We start from the raw sequence: 25690 nt of genomic DNA on the forward strand, positions 1-25690 counted from the left end.
CGTATGAAAGGCTCTTTGACCAGACGGCTGGTGACGCCTCGCTAAATTCGTCGCTTTGATCGTCAGGGTCGCAACGGTAAAGGGTCAATTTTCGTCTGGGCGTCAGGAAACGGCGGCAGGGATCACGACAACTGCAACTGCGATGGTTATACGAACAGCATCTGGACGTTGTCCATCAGCAGCGCTACAGAATATGGTCATGTGCCTTGGTACAGCGAAGCCTGTTCCTCCACTCTCGCTACCACCTACAGTTCCGGCTCATCGGGAGAGAAACAAGTAGTGACCACTGATCTGCATCATTTATGCACGAGCAGTCATACGGGCACGTCTGCATCGGCTCCCTTAGCTGCTGGTATCTGCGCTCTCGCTCTCGAGGCAAACAAAGAGCTAACTTGGAGGGATATGCAACACATTGTCGTCAGAACAGCGAAACCTGCCAATCTTAAAGCAATAGATTGGGTAACTAACGGAGTTGGAAGAAACGGTAAGTATTTGAAAAAATATAAGTATAAAGTACGCATTATAGTCTAATTTAAAAATTTGTCCAATCTTTGTTTAGTGAGTCATAGTTTTGGCTATGGGCTGATGGATGCCGCTGCCATGGTTCGCTTGGCCAGAAGATGGCGAACGGTACCGGAACAACACAAATGCGAGGTTTCAGCACCACATATGGGCAGGTTAGCTATTTTATGCATTACGACTATTTGAAACGTTTGAATGAGTTTTCTTAGAAAAATTTGCAAAATCCAACGGAAGGGAGAAACGTAATTTCCTTTCGAGATTATATCTTCTTTCTTCAATAAAAAGACGATTTACTGAAAGTTAAGTCACCGAAAAATATCAAATACAATTTAGAAGCCAGTACTTTTGTGAAATAAATGACTATTTGAGACGTGACGGTACAATTCGATTCATCACTATTTCTGCCACGTATTGTTCGCTTTGCGTTACCGTGATAACGATAAACTGATCCCAGGAAATAGCTTCTGCAACACGTGCACCCGATTTAATACAGACGATTCCAAAGACCATTCGCTGTCGAAATGAAAACGAATTTTATCGACGATAAAAATAAGGTGTATGATTATTTTTCTTAACCTAGTCGACGAAATGAGAATTTAAAAGAAAGGAAAAATAAGGTTGTGGAATTCCCTGTCTTCGTTTCTACAGCTGACCTAAATTTCATATGTACGCACAGGCCAATACCACCAAAGAGCCAGCTAACTCTGGAATTGCACGTCAAGGAGTGTAGCGGCGTTAATTTTCTCGAGCACGTGCAGGTAAGTACTGTGTCACTCACATAAATAGAGTGTTAATTAATAGTTTTCCTCTGGAATGCTTTCAATCACGTTTAGACGTGAAATTACTCTAAATTTTTCTATGCGCACGTACCGCACTTCATTCACAAAGTTTCAAAAAGAATATATACATTTAAAATTATTGAATATTTATGTGACAATAAAATCATTGCTGGAACGATTAGATAAATTGTTGATCGTTATAAATATTCGTACGATACATTTTTTCTAGGCAAAGGTTTCACTGATGGCCTCGAGGAGAGGAGATCTTCAAATACAGCTAACATCTCCGCAAGGTACAAAGAGTACTCTCCTTGCGAAAAGGCCTCACGACATCTCAAAGGCTGGTTTCAATCAATGGCCATTTATGTCGGTTCACACTTGGGGAGAAAGGCCACACGGCACGTGGAAGCTTGAAATCCACAATGAGGGTCGATACCAAGGTAAGTCCATTGTATCCGGCTTTTTGTTCCTTCCTTTCATCGCATACATTTCCAGATACATCGAATGTAACCTCGTTCGGATCAGAAATTTTTCAAGAGCTTATATCCTGTTACGTTTTTCGCAAAGACCAATTACAAATTACGATCTTACGAAACAATAAATCGTAATTTATATTCTCGATTTTCTAATATTAATAACGATTCGTTGTGTTTCCAAAATACATTTACTCTACCCAGTGGTCGGTTTCATCTGTTTCTCACATCCATTTGTCTAAACTTTATTTTCCAAACACCCTCTCTATATCAGATATATTCACGGCCGAGGTGTTTTGCGCATCATCGCCGTCATCATTAAAGTAACGCGATAGGATGAAACTGCTGAGTAGGTATCAAAAGTTTTGAAATCTTCGAGAGTCCAGTACCAAGGTAGATAAATACGTTAAACATACCACATCACTTTTAACATGTTTAGAATGGCATGACTTTTCTATGGGTCATCAGGGTAATCTTATCTGACAGTGTAACATCATTACTGGGCCACCAAAAGCAAAATGTATAAAATAACGATACGAACTAACACAAGATGAGCGTTTCTTGGGTTTTGTTGTCATCCTAAACGTGTTAAAAATTCCTTACTTTAAAGGATCAACAGTACCGAAAGGATTGAAAAACAATTACAAGTACGATCTTCGGTATATATTCTCATAATAGGACAATGATTCGTTTCACTTGAAATTATAAAATTAACCGTGAAACGCGATGTAGGTTGATAGGGTTACATGACCAGATCCGTAGATTCTAACGCCTGGCGTATGCAGTAACATCCAGCTGCTATCTTATCATCTGATCTTGGAAGACGTAAAGGGAATTTCTCGTAAACCATGCACGTGGGACCACGTAAGCTGCTGCATTATCTCCCAAGGGCGTAATTTCCAGTTCGAAGCGTGTTCCCTCGCGGTGGCATTCACCAGCAATGGATCTCATGAACTACTAGGGGAAGTTGACCTTGTGCAAGGGTGAAATCGTCAGAACCACTTGAAGCTAGAAGCCCGTTAAAGCCGATATGTGCATAAAGTTTGAGTTAACGCGAGCTTGTAATCCCATACAGTCTTGTAGTCTGATGTATCCATGCGCAAGATAGAACCTTGCTCTATTATGCCACGTAATATGCAGGATACATTCCAAGTACAGGTATTCAAACCATTACACGTCGCGTTTGCGTTGAGTCCTTGTACATTGCTAGCGAGATCCGCTTCAGCATCGTCGTCGTCGACCAACAACAATATTGTGCCGGCCTCGGAATTGCACCTGTTGGTCGTCAATGATTTTCTAATCCCCAACCACTGATAAGCTCGACTGTACAATATTCTCCCGTAGGATTACTTGCATCACCTGCTTCTGAATCGTTCGAAGAAAGGTGGATCTATATAGACGAAACGTTTCGTTTTTGATGAATAATCGAAAATTATCGTATAATAAATAAGTAATCAACTATTTCAGGTCAGGATGCGAAAAGATTCTACAAAGATAGTGTATAAATGATCAAAAGAATTTAGAAAGAATTTAATAGCTCCTATCTTTCTTACCGTATAATTTATTACCTTTTATTTGATTTTATCACTGAAACTATAATCATCATTTGGAATTTCGTGCTGCATCCTGTTCCGACGACCAACCATTCATCAGGTCGTGCAACGCTCCACGAATGGGCGTTGATCTTCTATGGAACGTCAACGCTGCCCGATCGCACGGAATACGCGTTGTACAATCCTGCCGGAATGAACATACCGAGAAGACCTTTCGTTAAACCACGGGAAACTGTGTTCTCGAAGGCACAAAACTCCCTGATGAGCTCGAAGATCAAGCAGACTCAACATAAGTCGGAGAAATCCGGAAGCCTTAGTCCGCCGTATGTGGTCAATGCGCAGATACAATCTCAGAGAAAGAGCAAAGCGCGTGGTCAGCACAAAAATGGCAAATCAGCCAATAAACCTACGCCAAAGCCCACCGTGCAAACGTTAAGAGGGTTGACAGTAGCCAGGGGACCTAACGTCGCCGGGGAGATTCGTTTAATCACGTCCAGACCCAGAGGAAGAAGCACGCCTAGTCCAATCACTATCACGGTCACCCAGACCAGTCCATCTACCACGATTCTAACCACCAAAGTGACCAGCAGACAAAAAATCGTCGACATAGCGACGGCCTCGTCCCTTCAAAGAGGCCTTATTCTCTTGGAGCCACCAGCGAAACCTGTTATCAACAACGTGCCAGCCATCTTCCAGCAATATCCTAAAATTCAACAGCTCTATCCACTCTATCCCGTCTACGCTGGAGTTAGAGGAGCTGGCCAACAGCACGCAACCAGGGATAAGGGTCTGGAATTGCTTCAGGACGAACAGTTCGATTCGAAGAACTTAGACAAGGGTATTCTTCTTTAGTTGACGTAGGCCTACGTTAACGTAACGAGCAATCCGTGAATGGTTTAGAATGAATTACAACTCTACTAGGGTAACGATTCCCTTTCGAGATCATTTGCTTGGGAAAACACTTTTAGTGTCAAAATTGATGATACAAAAATTTGAGAACTATGTCTAAGGTGCATGCACCATCCACGGATGCACGTTGCGTGCAGTTTCTTTTGTCGCATCTCGCCAAAGTAGTCAAATTGTGTAAAATAGAAGTGCATCCATGTGAAAAATTACAGAATTCAGTGAACTTTTATATGATTTAGTTTTTTGTCTCTTATCCTCACTGTTCCTATATTATTGCAAGCGCACTTCGGTGTAATTATTGTTCATTTTGTTCATATGCTATGTGTCCCCTTATAACTTGTATCTGTGTATTCTTTGAGATAATTTTTAAGTATTTCCAGCGGTACTTTTCATTTATTCCTTATTTTCATGTATTCCCTTTTATTGTATAAAAATCCATATCTTTCAATGTTTCTAAGATATCTTTTTATAGCATAAAACAGATAATCGAAGAAAATGGTACTTACATCGGTTTTACTATGTGAACTCTACAATTATCGAATAGCGTTTCAGTTTGCATTCTTTGATATAGTTTCTGTATTCGTTAAATTTTTATTCGCTAACATCTTTTTATGTTAATTTCATAATAAAAATGTTTAACTAATTTTGCTGCATGTACTCTTACGTTTCTTCTTAAGTATCGTTGAATGAAACTTTATTTTCCGTAAATTTTAGATGAAAATTTAGCCTTTCAATGAGTATTACAATTACAAAGTTGTTAAAGCTATTGAACTAAGCCGTTCGCTTGCATGCATGAAAATGTGTGTTTAGTAGAAGTATGCTTAGAAGTATGCAGATTGCATAGCACATAAATATTGTTAACTATGTTAAAATGATTATTCAATTATTAATTATTTATCACTATTTTTTTAAATAACAAACATGGCACGCCTTTTATAATGGGAAAAGCTATTAAAAACTTTATTACTCGATTCTCGATATTTCAAAAATTTACTTTTATACAGATAATGTTCACGTAAATCGTGTAAACATCAATATACAGAAATAAGAACCAGTCTTCAGATCATATTGATCTTTTATAGCAGCAATATTATATCCACTTATGGGCCTCTAACCCCTTATTGGCCTTTAACATTTTCATTTTGTTACATTTTGTTACATACAAGTTACATTCGTTGGCATTTCATCGGATACTCGGATACTCGAGGCCCATTGTTTATCATTCTAACAAAATTTTTACTACCATCGATAGGCAAAAAATTATAAAAAGAAAGGAAAACCAACAAATATGTAAACGTTCGGAAATTCGGGTTTAGTTTTTGGTTTATATTTACATAAGAAATCACGTTATAGACATTTATACAAAATTGCATTAGTACAATAATAAATACGGGTTCCGTTATTAATATTTCTCTTATCGCCCGAATTTACTTCATTTTAATCCACTTCCTGTTCCTGTTCTTGAAAGTAAGAATAAAATTCCTTAAGCAGCATCGTAACGCTTTATTAGTTCCCTGGCGGGAACGACATTGACACCCTCTTCACTTTACTCATTTCACTGCCATCATTTTTCCAAGACCACACCTCGAGACACTTGCATCGAATACATCAAACATCTACTGTATGAAACATGATTCACGCGAATGATCCTCGCGCAGATTCGCGCTTGTGTGTATGTGTATATGTGTTGGATAATGCAAAGTGCACTCGTGTCACGTCAAATAGAAGTACCTATCTATCGTTAGACCGTAGTGACATTAAGAAAACGCGGAAAACTCTTCCAAGCATCGCGAATCCACAATAGTTCTATTTGCACTTCTACCAATTAAATTTTTTTCATATACACATATACATTATTTGAATGTATAATTATTTCAATATGAGCATAAAATACTGATAATGAAAATGAGAAGAAATCTAGACCTTATAAATGGAATTATTTGCTGGGAATATTGTCAACAAATAAATATTTGATCAAGGAAAACCCATTAAAATGTACAATTTGCGAGATAAAATGACAAATTAAAGTATCCGAGTGAAAATTTTAGTCCAAGTTATAACGTATAATATTCTTTTAACTGTTGTTTGTAATTATTAAATATCTTGCATCATTAATATCCTGTCACTTCTCGTGAGAATATACCAAGGTAATAATTAAAACTTAAAATTGCTGCAAATTATTTTCGATAATTTATCATTCTTCCGAATTTGTCAAGATAGACAAACAAAACACAAATATATCACGTTGAGAAGATATATGATTCGGAAGGACATTAATCCTTCTTAATTAATGACATTTTCTTTATTGAATTACTTCATTGCGAAGAAAAATTGAAATAGCATTTCAATGAAAATATTACTCGATTCGTTTGAAAATCGACTTACAAAAAGATACTAAAAGAGAAGCTATAGAGCTCAATATGCTTTTATTTTCTACGCTGCGTGTCTGGGGAGAAAATTGAAATTAGAATCCCTGTAACACCGGAAATTAAATTTTAATTGGAATCTCTTTTCATGAAACCCTTTATGAAATACGTATTCAAAAGTATTTTCCGCGTGGAGCTATTACACCATACAGTACAAGACAAAAAAGATCAATACATTGAATAATTTCCACGTACCATTAAGTTTGAAACAACATTGTTTTAAGTTTCTTTAAGTCCTTCTTCTTTACTCAAACACGATCCTGTTTATTTTTCCAAATCACATATTTATCGTTCGAAAATTCGCTCTACATGATGCTTAAGATATTATGGTCAAAATATAATAAGTACGCTTTTTGATAGCAGCATGTTTAAAATATAATTTATCTATACCTTTTTTCTAATTCGTTATCATTACCAAAAAGACAAGCCGTATAAGAATTTTTATATTTTCGGAGCCAAAATTTCGCGACCCTTTTCGAATTACGAATCTATATTGTAAGAATCGAATAGCATGCACTCTACCCTATTCGCACTAAAAGAGCTTTAACATAAACATTTTCTAGTAGGAGAGAGAAATATTCTAGGACAAGATGTTTCAAAATATTTATTTCCTAACGATGGTAAATGTCTTTATGATGAAATTTTATACAAAATTTGCTAGCAAGCATTTCTACAACTTCTTTAAGGATCGTGGCATACAGATTGAAGTTCTGAGTCCTAAATAACGCAGTCGAGAATAATTAGCACTACCATTACACTTATCACGATGTAATATACCACACCCGATTGAACGAAATACATATATTTTTAAGTATTTTTACATTTTCATATCACTATTGGTATTTTGAGGTATTTTGTCAATTTTCGACATTTTGAGTTTCAGCATGCCCATATGTGTCCATTTTACGATTTCCCTGCGACTCTGTACTTACGATCTCACGAAACGGAATCTAACGGTATACCGCAACATTTCAGACACCCTCGAAGAATTCAAGCTAATCTTCTACGGCACGGAGACGTCGTTGGAGTTGGATGACGACCTGGATAAGGACAAACCACTATCCTCTGTGAATCATCAGGATGTGAGTGTGGACAACTCGGCAATAGGCGCAAGGCATAACGTTGTGGTGACCGATCCATGGACAGGTAGCCAGCAGGTAGAATGTGTGTCCCATCAGGAAGTACAAAGACCGACGACCGAAAACCAGACCAGCGGTTGCAGTAGCATCGATCCTGGAAGTGGCAGGTGCCTAGGTGGGTGCCTCATTCTACTCGTTCTAGCCTACCTATTCGGCGGAGTCAGCTGGGGGAACCTGGCAACCAGTTGGCAGGATTCGTTGGGTGTTCGGAACGAAAGTGATCTCGAGGTGGCTGACAACACCTCGGGTTCATTCTCAACGACGACGACATTGTCGCGCGTAAAAATGGCCACTTTCGGAGAGAGCTTAGCGATTGACAGGTCGTCAGGGTTTCCATGGTGCTCATGATAATATCCTTACATCGACGTGTTGCCCTCTCAGTTCACAGTTTGAAATGAGAAAACGAGAGCTCGAGCCAAGTGTCGACGCTCGCGATTCGCCCGAACAATGTTGTGTGTTTGTGATTTCCCTAACCACATGAGTCGAAGATGATCGTCGTTCGATGATAAAACATTGTCGACCGTCGTGTCAACTCCGCTTTCTCCTAGACGCTTTTTTCTGCCCGTCCGGAGAAAGAACTCTAATGATGTGCCGAACATCGAGCTTAAAATGTCCTACGGGCCTTGTCCACCATGATTTCTCGAGTGGACGCCCAATTCGCTCACTAACGTATGTCGTTCTAGGGTTAGGATTTAGTCCAATTAAGTGTCGTGTATGAGAATTTCTATCATCGTGTAAGAAGAGTATGCGTGTAGAAAGAGTTTTGTCTGCACGTACAAGAGAAGCTCTAAACAACAGTCTCTTTCGATAGGGAAGAGTTCGGACTGTAATTGAGCGATAGCTGGCGGATCGAGCATATGAGAAAATCGATTTGACGATCGGGACCTCGTCGAATTGGAACATTTATAACTCGATTCTTTTGAATATGCAGCGGCCTCTTGATTTTTCATACCGATGAATTATTTAAAATGGATATTCGATCGGTCATATATATTCTCTGAAAGCGATACGCTTCGATAATCATTTTTAATCGAACTACGCGGGAAAAAGTAAACTCTGCTATTTTTCGATGACTGTTCAGTTCCGACCGTTACTCTTGAAGAAGGTTAGCTTTAGAAATACCAAAGTTTCTTTTTTCTGAAATTTCTCTATTCCATTAACTACTATTTTAGCCACTATTTTCAAAAGAACACGGAGTTACGCTTTTACCAGCATGAATTTTAACGAAGGATCTATCCACCGAGATCGATCTCGATTTTCTCTGAGTGCGATTGAAAATAAAATTATTTCCTTTCAGCAAAAAAATAACCACGTTCGATATGACGTTCCACATTGTTCAGAAACATCCGATGACACTTTTCTACGTAATGCAAAAACAACCAATTCGCGAAACTGCCACTACAGAGATGCAACATCGATAGATCGCGCCCATGCAGTGAAGTTCGACTCGATACTTCACGCAGACAGATCCTGGCGAAATTACCTCGCGTAACCATCGCGTTACTCTATCTTCATCGATAAAATCACATCCCGCAGAATCGTTCCCACTCGATTTCCTAAACAGCCAATTAATCATTAGAAGCTACTCGACTGCATAATCCATTTATCGCAAACATTCGATGGAAATAATCTAGCTATTTAAATTTTGAGATTCGATTCGTACGCGATTAATATCCAACTGTTACGAACGTACATTGCCCTTCACAAATTTGGACTCACTTAGTTTCAATTCAAAGAGCAAAGATTTGTATACATCAATCTTCTAGTAAACCAGCCTAAAACTAAGAAACGGTGAATGTTAAACGCTCGAACGACGACTGTGCGTAGAAAATATTAATCGTTTGATAAGTTGAAGTGTGGTGCGCACAGGCGAGCAAAATTTGCCAGGAAAATTCGAAAAAGGAGAACAGGGAAATATAGTTTAATCATTTGGTAATACTAGCGATGTCTGCCTAACAACAATAGTTTCTTTGAGTATATCGATCGATGAAACGACCAAACGTGTTCCAAAGAGTTTCTCTTCGCATCTTTTTCATCTCTTTCCTTTCCACTTCTCCGCTTTTTTCCAAACGTTTTACTTTTATCTTGCTCTTTCCTTCTGTCCTTTGCTTCATTTTCTTTTCTGTCGAATTCTCTCCCTGTCTGTCTCTGCAACTTTGCTTACCTAAAGAGAGGGGAACAGCAGCTGGGGCTATCAACACTGCTGGAAACAAGAAGGTAACAGAGCGTTTACGACCGGCTGATGCAAACAGCCGAGAAGAAGATACATAAGACTAGATGCTGACCTGTAAAGTACATATTTATGTAACAGCGAAATCCTTTCTTCTCTTTCTCTCTCTCTCTCTCTCTCTCTCTCTCTCTCTCTCTCTCTCTCCCCTTTCCCTCCCAGTTTCGATTCTAAACGGAGCACTACATGTTACTTCGCTAAATATCTACAATTTCGTGGAACTCTCAAAGATCTATCGGTAACTATATAGGTCTAGTACTTCTAATTACTCGAACGACAGATATATGTTCTGCAACGATTTTATTGTGAAAGTAATTATGAATTTGTTATAAATTGAATTTGCCTTCGTTGAATCCGGACGATAATCTGTACTATGAATGTCACGTGATAGTCACGCAGGCTTTTAAAGTCATTCGTAGAATTTATTCAATATTACCATCGTGTTAGTGTAAATTGCCTTTAACAGTACTTTCGCAGACTTTTACTGATATTTTGTAAAACTAATGTATACTGCGATTAGGGATTACACGTTGCGAAAACATTTCGCCGTTGAACAACGTGAATTATCAGACATCAGTTACACGAGGTAACAACAATTTATTTCTGACAACGTAAACATTGAAGTCTAGATTTCATGGAAAATTCGAAGATATTTATCAAACATCTCGGAATATCGAAACGGTTGAATAGTGATTAAAAAGTTTGTCGAGACGAGGACTGATATTTAACAAATTACTTGACAAAGTAATTATCCAATATGCAATATGTTTCTATGAATAATGCTAAAGAGAAAATTTAATTACGAATAATTCATCGAATAACTAATTCTAGAAGATTATCAAAACTGATTCGGGCGAAAAACGTGGGAAGAAAAATATAGCCTATGATCGTTTTATGTACTATAATTTGTTCACTCGAGAAAAGAAAAACTATTTATTACATTCCATCGATGTTTGTGTAACGATCGATGATTCGATTCTCTGCATTAAATAAATGAAAATGGAAACAAAAGAGATGCTGATTGTTTGTTGAAATTGTACAAGAAGAAAAGGCTGCGGAATGTTTAAAAATATACTATTGTGTATTTTCAAATCAATTTTTCGACCGAATTTGTATTCTAAAATGTTTAATATTCTTTAATATTCTACAATCTTTAATATACTGAATGATATCAAGAATAGCGTTCTTGTTTGATCAAATATAACGCGTGAAAATTGGAATGGCAAAAGGGCTGTCATCATGGAAAATCATCCTTGATGTATTAGGAGAGTAATCCACAATGTACAGAGACTGTTCCAAATATTTTGTTAACTGCATGGAACTGGAGTTACCCTACCGTTGACAAGGGACATCATTTATGCCCCTTGAACGTAATCTCTTGGTTTCAAGCTTGCAAACGTTTCACAAGACGAGCTAACATCAGAATGGGTCCTTTCTCATTGAAGTGGTTTCACCACTAATCAAGACAGAAGAGATCGTTTAATTCGGAGTTTTGGTCCCAAAATACACTAATTGCTTGCAGATGCTCATAAACTAACCTCTTTATGCTCTTTTCATTTTTATGAAATCATGATTCCGCCAAGATGAGAGAATAAATACAAAATCATCAATGCTCTGGTCGTATAACGAAATTCGTGAAATTAATTTCCATGAGTAAGCGGCGAAAATTTTAATTAAAACACTGCCTTGATTGCAATAAGAACCTTTTACTCGCTGGCAGTACCAGTTCGATATTTCATAAATACATATACACATAGGAACGTGTATCATGTAGTTAATGAAGATACGAGAAATATCGGTTAGAAAGTAATGAAAGTAATAAGACGATTAATGTAATTTACCAATCTTTTTAGTGGTTTATATAAATGAACCGAAAGATATATTTGGAAAAAATATTTGCTCGCTAAACTATGAAATGTTACTATAGAAATTTTCTCTTCGAAAATTCGATGTGATTAAGTGAGTTTCTCTTGGAGAATCCTAAATTATATTTATAGGGTGCCAAGAAAAATGTGCTTTTGTAACCAAGACATATCTTCTTTTTTGAAAAGTTGAAATAATTTTAATTTTTTAGATATCGATTATTTCTCTTCGTGTTTCATAATGATCCAGCAGTTATTGAATTCCGTCAAAAGTTACCGAAGAGAGAGAAAATTGAAGTACATATCCAAAAATCTGTCGGGAAAAATTCTGTCGAGAAAAGCAAACGATACGCAACATACAAAGATATTTCGACGAGAGAATTGAATGGCCGCTTAGACGATGAGAATAAAATAAAAAAAGAGCCAGGCCCGACAAAAGTTAAAACAACCTAGTTTGACGTTAATTGGCTTCGCTAGCGGTCAACCGCAAAGAATCAAATGGTGTAAATACCAGCAATCCCTTCTTTCATCAAATAGAGAACTCCACGACGGAGGAACGACTCGCACTAAAGCGAATTTCTTTTTCTCTTGACCGTGGCAATATATACGTCTAGTTTCATTATTACATATCGATCTTAACTTTCTAATACGTGATAACTTAGTTTAACGTTGTTACTTTAAATTCTAGCAAAATAATGGATCTAGTGAAATTTATCTATAATATCGATATATTTTCTTTATAGCTATTATTATTAAAGTTAGGTCGTAATAATTTATGTGTAAATTATTTTGTTCTCTTCGCTATGGCACAGCGTTTTTCTATCCAAACCTTTTCAACGTATTCCACAGATGCAAATAAGGAAAGGATCTGTAAAGTTCAATTTTAATTTCAATTTGTTCCGTTTCAGTGAACCGATCGTCGATTTTTTGTAACGATTCATCATACTTGTTAATTTCCATTCGATATAATTTTCCTTTCAAAGTTATACCGAAAAAAAGTTTGGCTGGACAAAACTAGAACGTCCTATATGTCCTAATCGAAGTAATATTGAAAATTAGCTGTCTTTCTTTCTATCGTGCAAAAAAGAATATTTTCAGTTTCGTTTACTTTGAAACGCACAAATCGCATGATACAAAAATACATTCTGTCACATTCAATTATTGTCTGTGATCGAATCTCGCGTTTTACATGCAGATTTGTTACTTACCGCAGATACGCTCTTGAAATCTATCTCGCAAGCATTAATTTATTTTTACTCGATTCTTGGAAAATATCGTGTCGTATAAAATAACCGTTTCGTAACAAACAACTTTTACAGACTCGAGAAGGTCTAACGATATAACACAAAGAATCCCAGAAAAGAAACGAGTTTCATGAATAACAATAATAACGCATCAGAAAACACAAAACGATATTCTTCCATAATTTTCTTTGTACTCCTATCCTTACAAAATCTCTTCGATCCTTTTTCTCAAATACACTTTATTTTCCTATTTTATTTTCTTACATCGACAATGGTTCCTTTATTCGTTCGTTTAAGCTACATCGAACTAGTGTTAATATATTTTTTAGTAGATAATAAAGAAGGCAGGTCTCTATCAACGCTTAATCATTGATCGAAAGAATTGCAGGCAAAGAGGGTCAACTTTCTGATAATTTGAGCAATTCGATTGAGTGGTCCGATTCTTTTTGAAAAATTGAAAAGATCCTATACAGTATATGTATAGTGGTGCTGACCCCTTATTACTGCAATCCCTTTGATCGTTATCATTTTTCGCCTGTTTAGCAGAAGTAGCGTCTATTTGTTATTTGTTATTATATTGTATTGCGAATCATATCATTGTAACCAGATGCTGTACAACATCGGCGCGAGATGCACGACTTGTTATCGTCATTTTCACCTAACGCAAATGCATCCAGCGCGATCCATCGGGTACATACGCTATCAAGCACATATCATTTTCATCGCGAAGGTACAGCCATATTAAATTCAAGCTTTTCATCCGTGCTCGAGAGTTCTACTTTCAATTTTAACTTTCGAATTGGGTGATGAGTTGACCGTGAACTTTCATTGAGAAAAAACAGAACCTTGATTTGTTCACTGGAATGAACATGCTGGCCGATGAGTGGAATTTTAAATCAACTTCATTTGATTCGTCCCGTTTCTCAAATCATATACCTTTTGAACTAACAGTTTGGCTTTGAGCTTTGATCTTTTGAAACTTCTTGACCATATAAAAATTATTGGAAATCGCAACGATGTCAAGGCGAATGCGCTGCCTAATATAATACTCTCTCGAGCGGATATATTTACGGTTTAAATGTCTCAGATTTATCATTGTCCTCGCGAAACGCTGGTGAATTCCATGCTGATGAAAGTAATCAAACATATATTTGACAAAGAGCGATGGAAGGCGAGACGAAGGCAATGATAATTCCAGTTTGACGTGTAAATGTTACTCTATTTCTAGTTTCGTGTTATTATGCGTTTTGTAGTTAGACAATTTTTAGCGAATGATTTGACCGGATAAGCTGACGAGCCTGTGCTCAAGCACACTCTGTGAATCAGTCACTTCACGTTGTACTTATGACGATTCATCGATACCAAAAGAAGATCACAGGAAGAACGTGATAGGTTTTTCGTTCAGTTTTCATATATTATCAAAACAATTCTTGTATTCAATTAACATAAGATGCAGAAAATCAACAAAAATAGGTTTGTCATGTTCTTCCCATAAGGTTTTCAAATATAATAGTTACCATAGACGCACAAACAGTTCCTCGAAATTCTCTCTTTGGACTCTCACACTAAGGCAAAGTGTTTAAAACGTTATTACAGCATTCGTCTAAAAGAAAATTCACGTACGAAGAAATTAACAAACGATGTGTCGTGGATCGCGTGGAAATAATCGCGACAAATAAAACCACAAAATACGCTTCCATACATATACATATATAAATATATATATTAATAATTGACGCTTTTTGCAAGAGATCGTTATATATTCGTTTAGCTTTCGTTCGCGTGTACTTAGAAACGAGTTAGGAAAGATAATCTGTTCTTCAGAATCGTTTACACATTCGTGATCATTTAAAAATAGGAGCTACAATTCCGAATAGGTATATTTAGCTTTTAATTTATCAGTTGTATAGGTATTACAACGCAGTACAATGCAATAATTCGGATAAGAGAGCCATACGTAATGAGTATAAGAATGTACGAAATACGAGATATTTTTCAATAACATGATTATTGATAATTTTATTCTATTTATAAAAATTTCATTTCTCTTACAATTATAGAATTGCTTCCAGACAATCATAAATCAGATTATTAATTAATTATTAAGTATCTGCAATAAATTATTTTTTATCTTTTCGATACTTTCAACAGTCCTCTGTACCATTACGTATGTATCTGCTGCTCATTAAATTCCCAATAATCCACTGTAAATTCAATTTACGCTTCAAATCGTGCATGGTAATGTAAATTTCTTTTCGTGGATAACAAACTCAATGTTTTATAATACTTCACAACCATCCGAGTAAAAATTTTGATTTATGGAGATTTAATCGTGTGCATGTATGTGTGCGTGTGTGTACGTGTGTTGTGTGTGTGTGTACACCCATATATTAATGTATAATAATTGTGTATATACGTGCAATAATGGACGAAATACCGATACGAATCAAACACACACGAAATGATTTAACAACAAAGTCATCGACTATCGTTCCTCCGACATGAATCATACGTTAATCACGATCAAAATGGAATATGTACTAAACTTCGGCGACCGAATCGATGAAAAATCGTCAAAATTAAAACGCAATAATTCTATTTTATATATGTTTGCTATGTGTTTCGTAACGTCCCAAAGATTTCATAGAATTTTATGAAATATCTCGAATAAATTTCTGCTTTCGAGAGAACCTCAAAAAGACATACTTCGAGTCGAAAAAGCATCCAGTGAAAGAATCTTGGATCTGATCTCGAAAATTATACTAGCCCATCGAAATAAATTCCAACGCAATAAGGATTCACCAAAAATTTTTCACGCTTTAAAACAATTGATTAAAAGGTCTAACTTTCCTGAAAAAGAAAAGGGAAGAAAAGAAAAGAAGAAAAGAAAGGAAAGAAAAGGAAAGAAAATAAAAGAAAAAGATAGCAACAGAAATGAGATAAATGATTTAAGGATTAGTGGACTAAATTAAGTGGACTCAACAAGTTCGAATCCTAAGAAACGAAAGTACATCCCGACTATACGTGTATATTGGGTTCTTACAATAAGAGTCAATTATTCTAATCAACGTGGAGGGGTGTTGATGATAGTCATGTATAAGGGATATGAATGATATAAAAGTGAGTACTATGTAGGATTTTGGATGTTTCGATTCGTTCAGGTGTGAAAAATATCTTCCAAGATGTACAATACTTCGGACGACACGGCTGGACAGTTGAATTTTCGATATTCCGCGAAATCCTTTCGTTTATGCCGATTTCATACTTTTAAAGCAAAGATCGAACCTTCAGTGGCTCAGAAATTTTTTGTTAAGAGGCGTATTCTACTCTTATAAGCCTTAGTTATATAGGCCTTAGTTTCGACCAAGCAGAATAACTAAGACCATATATGAAAACTATGAGAAGACATCTTTCCTTAAAAAAATTTTTCAATAGTACTAAAACACGAATGAATATGATGATAGCTGTAAAGTGACAACAGAAAAAATAGTATAAATTTTTCGTAATATATTATTAAAGATCACGCGTTTCATGGTAAATATTCCTCCTTAATAAAACTTCGTACTGTATGAATGAGAACTTCGAGGGATCCGAAAGTAACATACTACAATGTAACAAAGTGCTAACATCGTGATCATGTTCAAGTACTTAATAGCTTGATAAAATCGATCCTTAGTATTTTGCAACGTGATCTGAGGTAAGAATAAATTTAATGCTACTAAATCGTCGTGTGCGGTTTTTGTATGACAATAATAAATTATATTTCACGTGTAACGAACGAAATAGATATCGACATAATAGGAGGGATATATTAAGCTGATCTCGACGCACGTCGATCATAGCCAATGATAAATGCGTATCATAATTTGCATTTGAGAAAGGCATATTTCAATTTAAACCGTGAAATATCTTTTTTACTACTACGAAGATTAAATTTCCTTCGTCTGAATACTATTTCTGGAATGATAATTTTCGTAATTTCTCGCTTAATAATGAAGAAATGAAATTCTTTCGTACAACCGCGATCCATTTTGCTTCGCGGATGACAAATTACATTTTACTCGTACCTTTCTTATCGTAATCAATAATATCCTAAATCATGTTTTCCTTATTTATTACATTTTTCGAAATGCTTTCATAACGTAATTTTGTACTTAACGAATGTCTTTCTTAGCGTAAATCGAATTACAAAAAATAAGAAATACTTAATCCGTTAATTAACGAAAAGATACAATTTTCCCAGAAAATATTCCAACGCATCGGTATTTAATTTCTGATTTGTAGAAATTATACTAACAACGTGTTTTAAATATGTGCGTGTGTGCGTGCGTGCGTGCGTGTCTCGAAACTTTATAGTTAAATGATATAACCTGCCATCGCGAAATTCTATTTTATTAACCCTCGCTCGGTTATAGTTGGATCATTTAAAAATCGAAGAAATGCATTTTTAATATGTCAAAATGATCGTGGCATTGAAAAGAAAAGATATATTAATAGCTAGAAATTCGATTTTGTAATTTTTGTTATGCGATACTTATGTATACTTTTATAATTTTCGTAAATTTGCAACGAAAATATGATAGATAAATATATTTTTCGAATAGAATTCATATTCATAACTTCTTGTCTTCCGAAAATTATTTTAAAGAATGAAATTTTACTTAGTTTGGGTCAAAAGATGACCAAGTCATTACCGTCCAAGGGTTAATTTTCCAACCATGAAACTCCTTAAACGAATATTTCTATCAAATCGGATCTTCGGAACTGTCCAGCAGTGGGCTTGGTCCACCATATTGTTAATGTATCTATTGTAAATGTTTGTATGTAATGTAAAATGTATCTTTGCTTGAAAAGGCGACATATCCTAAGTTATAGAGTTCTGAGACAAGAAGAACGAGATGTAAGGTTGCCTGACTTGTCCACAACCTCGTGCCATTTTCTTCTTTCCCGTTCGTTCGTCTTGTTCAGCCGTAAAACAACGATCAAAGGTCACTAGACGGGAAAGGAAACGAAGCTCTGCTTCGTGACACCCTTTTTGTGCAATGTGATACAATGAAAAAACGACGAGAAGGAAGAGAATCGGCGGTGAAAAAGGCGTTCAGGGCTTGCCACGTACATTTATGTACACGTATACATAATATATTGTATAAGTAATTGCAACTACTATGAATCATTATATGCGACATTGAAATTTGTATATCATGGATGAATTAAAAGAGGAGAATATCCTAAACAAGATATTACCAGACGTTATTCATCTCGAGTGATATTTTTCTATAAAAGAAAAGAAAAAGAAAGCTTACTTCGATATGTTAATAATTTAATTAACCCTAGGATGCAATCACTAATCTGATTCTTTATTTATTGGGAAAACAGGTATGTGTCGATAAAGCATGCTTCTGTCCATTTTTCTGTGGATGGTGGACAACGTTCTAAAGCTCTATAATTGGTTTGCATGTTTAATTTTATGTGGTTATGTGATCTGAATTTTATCGTCGCATGAAAAGTGATTCTTTTGTAAGAACTGTTCATAGCTAAAGCGAATCGTATTATAAAGCTAAGATACCTAAAAACTTGTAACATAACACCTGTTTCTTTGCTTTAGCGTTGAATATTTCATACGCAAAAGAATAAAATAGAAAAACGTACGAAATATTTGATGAAATACCTTACACTGGATTACTTAATGTCCTATCATACTTTTCTTGAGATCTTAAAGTGAAATCTCAAATGAAATTTAATTACGAATGTTCATAGGTTTCTTGCATTCAATAATGTATTTTTTTTAGTTATAAGCGAAGCAAACTCAAATTGTGTACCATTGGAAATTAATTTATTACTTATAATTCATAGTACTGTTAATCAACTATTGGTTACGCGTTTCAAGATATTATTAATAAATACGTTAGCCAAAGGTACGCTAACGTTTCCACTAATTGCGTTATCAAGAACGGATTTAAACATCCACTTGCGATAAACCTCGCCGAAAACTAAATGCTAATGAAGGGATCTGGGAAGATTTGAGAGTACCGGAGACACAGGAGATGGGAAACGCTACACAAGGGTGGATCAGTTAAAAGTTAACAGAGAAATAGATTTTAATTTAACTTTCGTGTATACAGAAAGTTTTCTGCTTGCACTTCATGAATAATTCAGTGAACTTTAACATGAACTCTGAGAAGGTCTCTATAATACCAGCATTTGAATAATTAAAATATTTAGCAATGCGCCTAGTTAAACAACATTACCTAATAGCTCTGGTTAACGAAATCTTGTATATACATACATATAAAACTATGCATATAAATTATTCCAAGTTTTCAGTTCTTTGTCATCATTGGCAAGATTCATTTTCGAATTTTACACTGTCGTAGAGATGATTAAACGTCAGATTGTATCTAGAGTATTTCTTTCCAAATATGATATTTCATTACAAAGTTTGTCCATACTCTGTACTTCGTAAATTTGGTACGTCACTGAATCTTCAAAGCTTCTGTGAAAGATTTTGTTAAATGGGTTTACCATTGCACAATTTTGCATGTGATTTTCCTGCACAAGTGACTGTTTCGCCATTATGTTATAATATATATAGCACATGGTACATTGGTATTTTCTTAATATGTGTAATATATGTATACAATTTTTAATGTCTCGTTCTACATATTAACTGATTCAAAATTTCTAAACTCTGATAATAATCTATGTTTATAGATTTATGTTTAACGAGTTGCACATTACCTAGACTAATTTTCATAAAAAAATAACTGACACTAAAGAAAATATAGTGTTTCTTGAAATAATGCAATTTTAATCCGACCATTAATTAATTTTCTCATTTCTTGTTTCTTCTAATAATAAGATCGTCAGCAATTATCGCATAAACAGTTGAGATAAATTATATGTCAATCAACATAACGCGCACTTTGTATGCCAATATATTACGTTTCCATAAAACTTGATTACTTATACATATAAAAATTTTATTCCAAATCTGGCATCGCTTTGTTGATTTCTAATGATGCATTCAATTTCTACGACTGTCTCTTTCTTTTGTATCCTTCCAACTTTACTTTCTCATATCTCGCATGTGTTTTGTATTTTGCTCACTTTCCTCGAACTGAACAAATATTTGCGATAGTCCTGTCTGGCAGATAAACTTTTTAACGTCCCACAAATAGGTAACGTAAACGGCAAAGTATCTCTGTAATAACATGACCATTTATGACTCTACTATATCAATTGGAAAATTAAAGGATGATTGAAAAATCGAAAAAAAGATTAAAAAATTCAATCGATAAAAGAGTTCGTGATCGCGCGTAGTTTAGAAAATAAGTTTCACGAAAACTTTGGGAGCAATTTGCACGCGATAAATCGAGTTTTCTTAGAAAAAAAAGAAAAGAGAAAAGAAATCCTAAGAACCATCCGAGTAAAGTGGAAAGATTATTGTGATCGCTTATCCAGGAGATCAAAATTGAATTCTCTTTTCTTCGACGGAACTAAAAAAGAAAGATTTGTCCTAAAGTGTCACGTGTCGCTTTATCCCTCTACTCCATAGCAGGTTCTGAAAACGTATTTAGGTACTTGGGCTCTCCGTGGGCGAGTTGCGGTGCGGATTTTCTCAGACCAGCCAACTACCACCATCACCAACCACCATCACCAACCACATCCACATCCACAACCACACACGTACAACCAATCAAAATAAAAAGACCTATCCCTGATCGCTTCACCAGCACGGTGAGTCTTACTTCTCTATCGTTCTATAATGTTCCTATTTATATCCTCTGGTTATAATTTATTGTTCTGGTTTGAATCAAGTATCTCGAATCATAGGCAATATTAACGCGGATCATCAATGTTTCTTTTTTTGTTCAGAAATAGAAATGTTTACTAAGTGTAGAGATTTAATTTTGTGACTGATGGAAGATATCAGAATTAGTGTGTTAATAATATACAATTTGATAAACACTTTCTCAACTTTTGATTATGTTACTTACTTTACTATATTCAACTTGCCTGGATTCAACTCACTTCGATTCATTAAACTTTCTTTTTTCCACTAAAAGTCTTATTAATAATTTTGCTTTTCCACCGTTTTCTTTTTTTTTTTTTTTTGCTCCTTGTATAGTGCTTGAACTAGTTGTTCTTTGCGGGAATGACATTTTCTTTATGCTTTATTGCTTGCTGAATTATTAATGAATTCAATATTAACGAGATTAATTTTATGCTCAGCGTTGAACAAGACGCAAAGATTTTTATTTCTGAGAGATTTTAATGCGCATCTGTATAGAAATATGTCTAGATACAGATTTGAATCGAGAACTTTATATTTAAATATTTTCGACAATGTGTTCTAGTAATTTTTTCTTTTCAAAAATTTACAAACTGCAAGTATTTCCTTTTCATTCGATCATAAGAAAACAAATTTGGTATCTTGTTAAACTTAAAGGAAGACGTTCAAATGTCGTAGTAAATATATGCTTCAGCATGCACCCTTATATTATTTTATAGTTACGTTAAATAATGATTGGCAAAATTAATAATTTATAATTTTATCTTCTGTGCTTAGTTTTTTTAAAAGATAACGCAAATAGTGATATGTATTTAATAAATGTCAAAATAGATTTACATTAGGGCTGGGCGAATATATTCGTAAAATCCGGATATGCTTTGAATATCTGTCTTTACAAAATGTGACAAGTATCCATAACATAAAAATTAAAAAAAAATCGTTTACTGCGTTTATGATAAAATTCACCAAGGCCTAATACACAGTGAATGTATATTTATTTATAATATAGAATATCGCTTATCACACATATACTTATGTACTTAGTTGTAGACTATATTTATATTTAAGTAGAAAAATTTTCTAACGTAACTTTCCTTAACATAAGAGCTACATTTAAAGTACCTACATCTCGAACTACACGAACACAAAATAACACACAAGTAACATCAAAATATCCATGAGCAACCTATGGATGACAGTTCTGTTGGAAAAATGTTTGCCTTGGATATGAAATTAATTAAATACGGAGAAGGTAGGTTCCGGTAATATGTGGGAAACTAAGCTGCAAGGAATCAGATACGCTTCCGGTTTCCATCGCCATTAATTGTAACAGTAATTCAGGTTTCTCGGTTGTTTCCCGTTGAGCATAGGTTTACCAACATTGGTATTAACTTTATCAAGATGCTCTAAACGTACCTACCTCCTATCCGAAGACTGTTCCAAATTCACTCTCAGTAAGCACATTACTTGAAAATTCAAATTACATTGCAGGATAATTTGAAAACTTTACAGATCGACTAAGAAGCGTTCACGTGATTACGAATTGCTCATTCCAAATTTACTAACTCTTTATGCTTTTTCTGTATAAAAGATATTTATCAAAATTTGTTTAAATCGAAAAAACGAAGATCGAGATGTTTTACAAGGTAAATTAAAACCTACCACGAATAAATTCACCATTGTCATTCGTCTTCGAGGCTATTCGGCATATCGTAAGAACACACGCACAGAACTAAAACGAACCAACACTCAACAAGATATCCCACATACACAGAATCAAAGAATGGAAGATTGTCAAAGACCCTATGTAATTTTCCAGAGTGTAAGCTGAACTGGTACTACAACAATGGGATCTGCGTGTACAAGTGCCCAACTGGAACTTACGGCATTTCTGACGAGACAAAGGCAGTCTGCTCCAGTTGCCATTACTCCTGCCTAACTTGTTCAGGATCTTCGAATACCGAGTGCACCAGTTGTCACGAGGATGCCGAGCTTTCTATGAACCTTGGCGAGTCTGTATGCATCCTTCGCGAGCTTTCGTGGACGATGCACTCCACCCTATGGTTTTATCAGATGACCATTTTGTTCTCGATCAATATCGTCGTATTCACCTTGATAATTCTATACGTGGCTGTCAAATGGTATTTGCGAAGGAGGAATTCGTTAATGTACGGATATAGTAAAGTCTCGTATACAAGTAATGGAGACGCACATAAAGATAAGTTACAAGAAAATGCCTCTTCGTCTGATAGTGAATAAAGAAAATGGATGAAAATAAACAGCAACCGATGCTGGTTGTGTAATTAGAAAATGAGTGTAATGCTATAAATCTGTGGACGGTCGAGGGGAAAGAGAAACATGAAATCCAAAAGATTACACGCTCAAGAGATTTTTCGATGAGAAAGTGGAGGATGAGAGAAAATAAAAGGAACTAGGAATCAACAAGCACGTGATTACCGGTTTGTTGTGAAATTTCGATGTGATTGTTTGTCATATAATTAATGTTTCAACAATGGATTACTAGTGACATTAATGACATTAACAATATTTTAAGCAGTGGCGGTACTCGGGAGGATTCCGTCCTTCTGTTTGACACATTCCAATTGACGAGCATGAATTAATAAGTTGGTAGTGATCTCCCGGTGAATGTTATGGATGCAGAGAAACGATCGAGTTAATGTAATCGAATTTGATAATGCATTTATCTACATTGTGATGCTTCGAGAAAATATGCAGAATATTTAAAAACAAACGTTTTAGATCATTATTTTTTAACACGCTGTATTTTAATCTCACCAATAACACGATGAAGTAAAGAAAGATAGAATTAATAACATAGAGAGTGAATAGGCGTAACTCAATGTGATCGAGTTATTTAACCAAATTAAACCATTCCAAATGCATTTGTGTGTTCGAAATCAAAAATTTCTTTAAGAGTAAAATTAAAGTTAAAATTCATGCCCGGAATTTAAATTTGATGCTTAAGTGGCCAAATTCTTGATCGAGTCATAATTAATCGCGATACAAATAAAACGTATCGCAATGCAAATACGCTTAGTAAGTTTGGGTTCTCAGCTAATTAACAGTTAATAATTAAGCCGATTTTCGATTATCGTTACGGGAATGAACTAAATTATACCGTCTAATGTCTTGTCCTCGTCGATAATCAAAATTAAAATTGCATTATGCTCTGTAACTAACTGTAACACAATTTTCTAACCGAGTTTCTCACTACATAGAGCACATTGTAATTTATACACCAGTGAAATTACCATGCGATGCTACTTACGTAAATTACATTAAAGATATAAGACGGAATAAGATATAGTAGCATTTCCTAACGACCAAAGACTTTAAACGTTGCACTTCTATTCAGTTAGAGCGACTTTTAGATGTACATAACAAGATCAAACAAGTATTATGAATATTAAAGCTAATTATTAAGGTTTACAAGTTAACTAGTTATTATTGTTATTCAAATATAATGTAAGATACTAACTTTAAAATAAAATTAAAAGACATTCGGGTATTTTACTTTTCCATTTGCAATAAACTCCATAAATGTGAAAAAATTATATATTAAAACAAAGACATACAGACATTACATTGAATAGGAATGTGAATAGGAATGTAATTGAACGTAATTAAGATTTTCCTTTGTCGTCCCATTATCAAACTGTTGAAAGTCATTCTTTATACGATCACGGATTAAAATACTTTCATGATGTAATAAAACGTTATTAAATCACTTCGATAATTAACAAATACATAGTAACTCGTTCGTCAATTATCTTTTTCCGAAATGAATGATCGTTTAAATTTTTATTTACAGCTTAATCACGGATCGACCAATATGCAACAAGTTACCGATAACACAACTACAGAATTAAATACAACACACAACGGTACAAGTATTTTGGTATATGTAACTGCATAAACTTAACATTAAATAGTATTACATAATTTCAAATAATACAAATTAAATAAAAGCATCATTCACATGATAAATTCTGTTCAAGTACGGATCTCCTTATACTTTTACGTCAAAAAATGTTGATTAAACAGATAATCTTAAAATTCAATAGAAACAAACTAACATTTGCAATACATTATTATTATACATTTTTACTTATTATTACTTATTATTATTATACATTTGCATACATAAAGAAGTAATAGTTTTTATGATTTAACCTAGATAATGGTTAATTTATAACTAAATGTATATAAAATGATGAACCTTCATAAAATTTCGTCCAAATTTACTTTTGTTTAATTTCAATTATAGACTTAAATAGAATTACACTTTTATTTATATAGAGATATATCTTATTCAACTTTGTTGTATTTTTTACAAATTATCTTATTATCAAATGTACATTTGTCACATAAATATTTCCCGCATCTTAAACAAAATTTCGTAATTTTGTAACCTTTACAATTTTTTACTTGACAAGTTTTTTGTAGCAATGAATCTGAACTTGTTGATAGTTTTATTGCATGGCTTTTTTCCCGCGATTCTTTATGTAAAAGTAATGTATGCACTAGGTTTATAACAATTTTGTGAATTGTCTGTAAATTGGCCCCATACTGTAGATACCATTGCAAATTTATTGGTTCGTAAACGTTGGCTTCTTTCACTCTTCTTATCAAATTGTATAAACCTCATAATTTCAGCAAAGTCATTCCTGCTCATTGCTTTTGAAAAAAATGCAGGTCTCCAAATTTTATTCCACAAATATGAAACATTTAAATTTTTTGCCTGAT

At 34.8% G+C, this 25690-nt stretch overlaps 1 protein-coding gene across 4 annotated transcripts in view; it reads left to right on the top strand.

Moving 5' to 3' along the window:
* LOC126872810 (furin-like protease 1) overlaps positions 1-24903 on the top strand; it is a 230889-nt gene extending 205986 nt beyond the window's left edge. For 2 of the 4 annotated variants that reach the window (XM_050632990.1, XM_050632991.1), the window contains 7 exons: positions 67-484; positions 560-677; positions 1199-1280; positions 1531-1741; positions 3428-4165; positions 7635-7913; positions 22743-24452. In XM_050632990.1, coding sequence (XP_050488947.1) covers positions 67-484; positions 560-677; positions 1199-1280; positions 1531-1741; positions 3428-4165; positions 7635-7913; positions 22743-23182 — 2286 coding nt within the window. In that variant the 3' untranslated portion in view covers positions 23183-24452. Of the gene's footprint in view, positions 1-66; positions 485-559; positions 678-1198; positions 1281-1530; positions 1742-3427; positions 4166-7634; positions 7914-22742; positions 24453-24755 lie in introns of those variants that run through there. The other 2 variants (XM_050632992.1, XM_050632993.1) reach the window with 2 other exon arrangements.
* Positions 24904-25690: the final 787 nt, after the last annotated feature.

The sequence above is a fragment of the Bombus huntii genome, chromosome 14 (assembly GCF_024542735.1).
Source record: "Bombus huntii isolate Logan2020A chromosome 14, iyBomHunt1.1, whole genome shotgun sequence".
NCBI lineage: Eukaryota > Metazoa > Arthropoda > Insecta > Hymenoptera > Apidae > Bombus > Bombus huntii.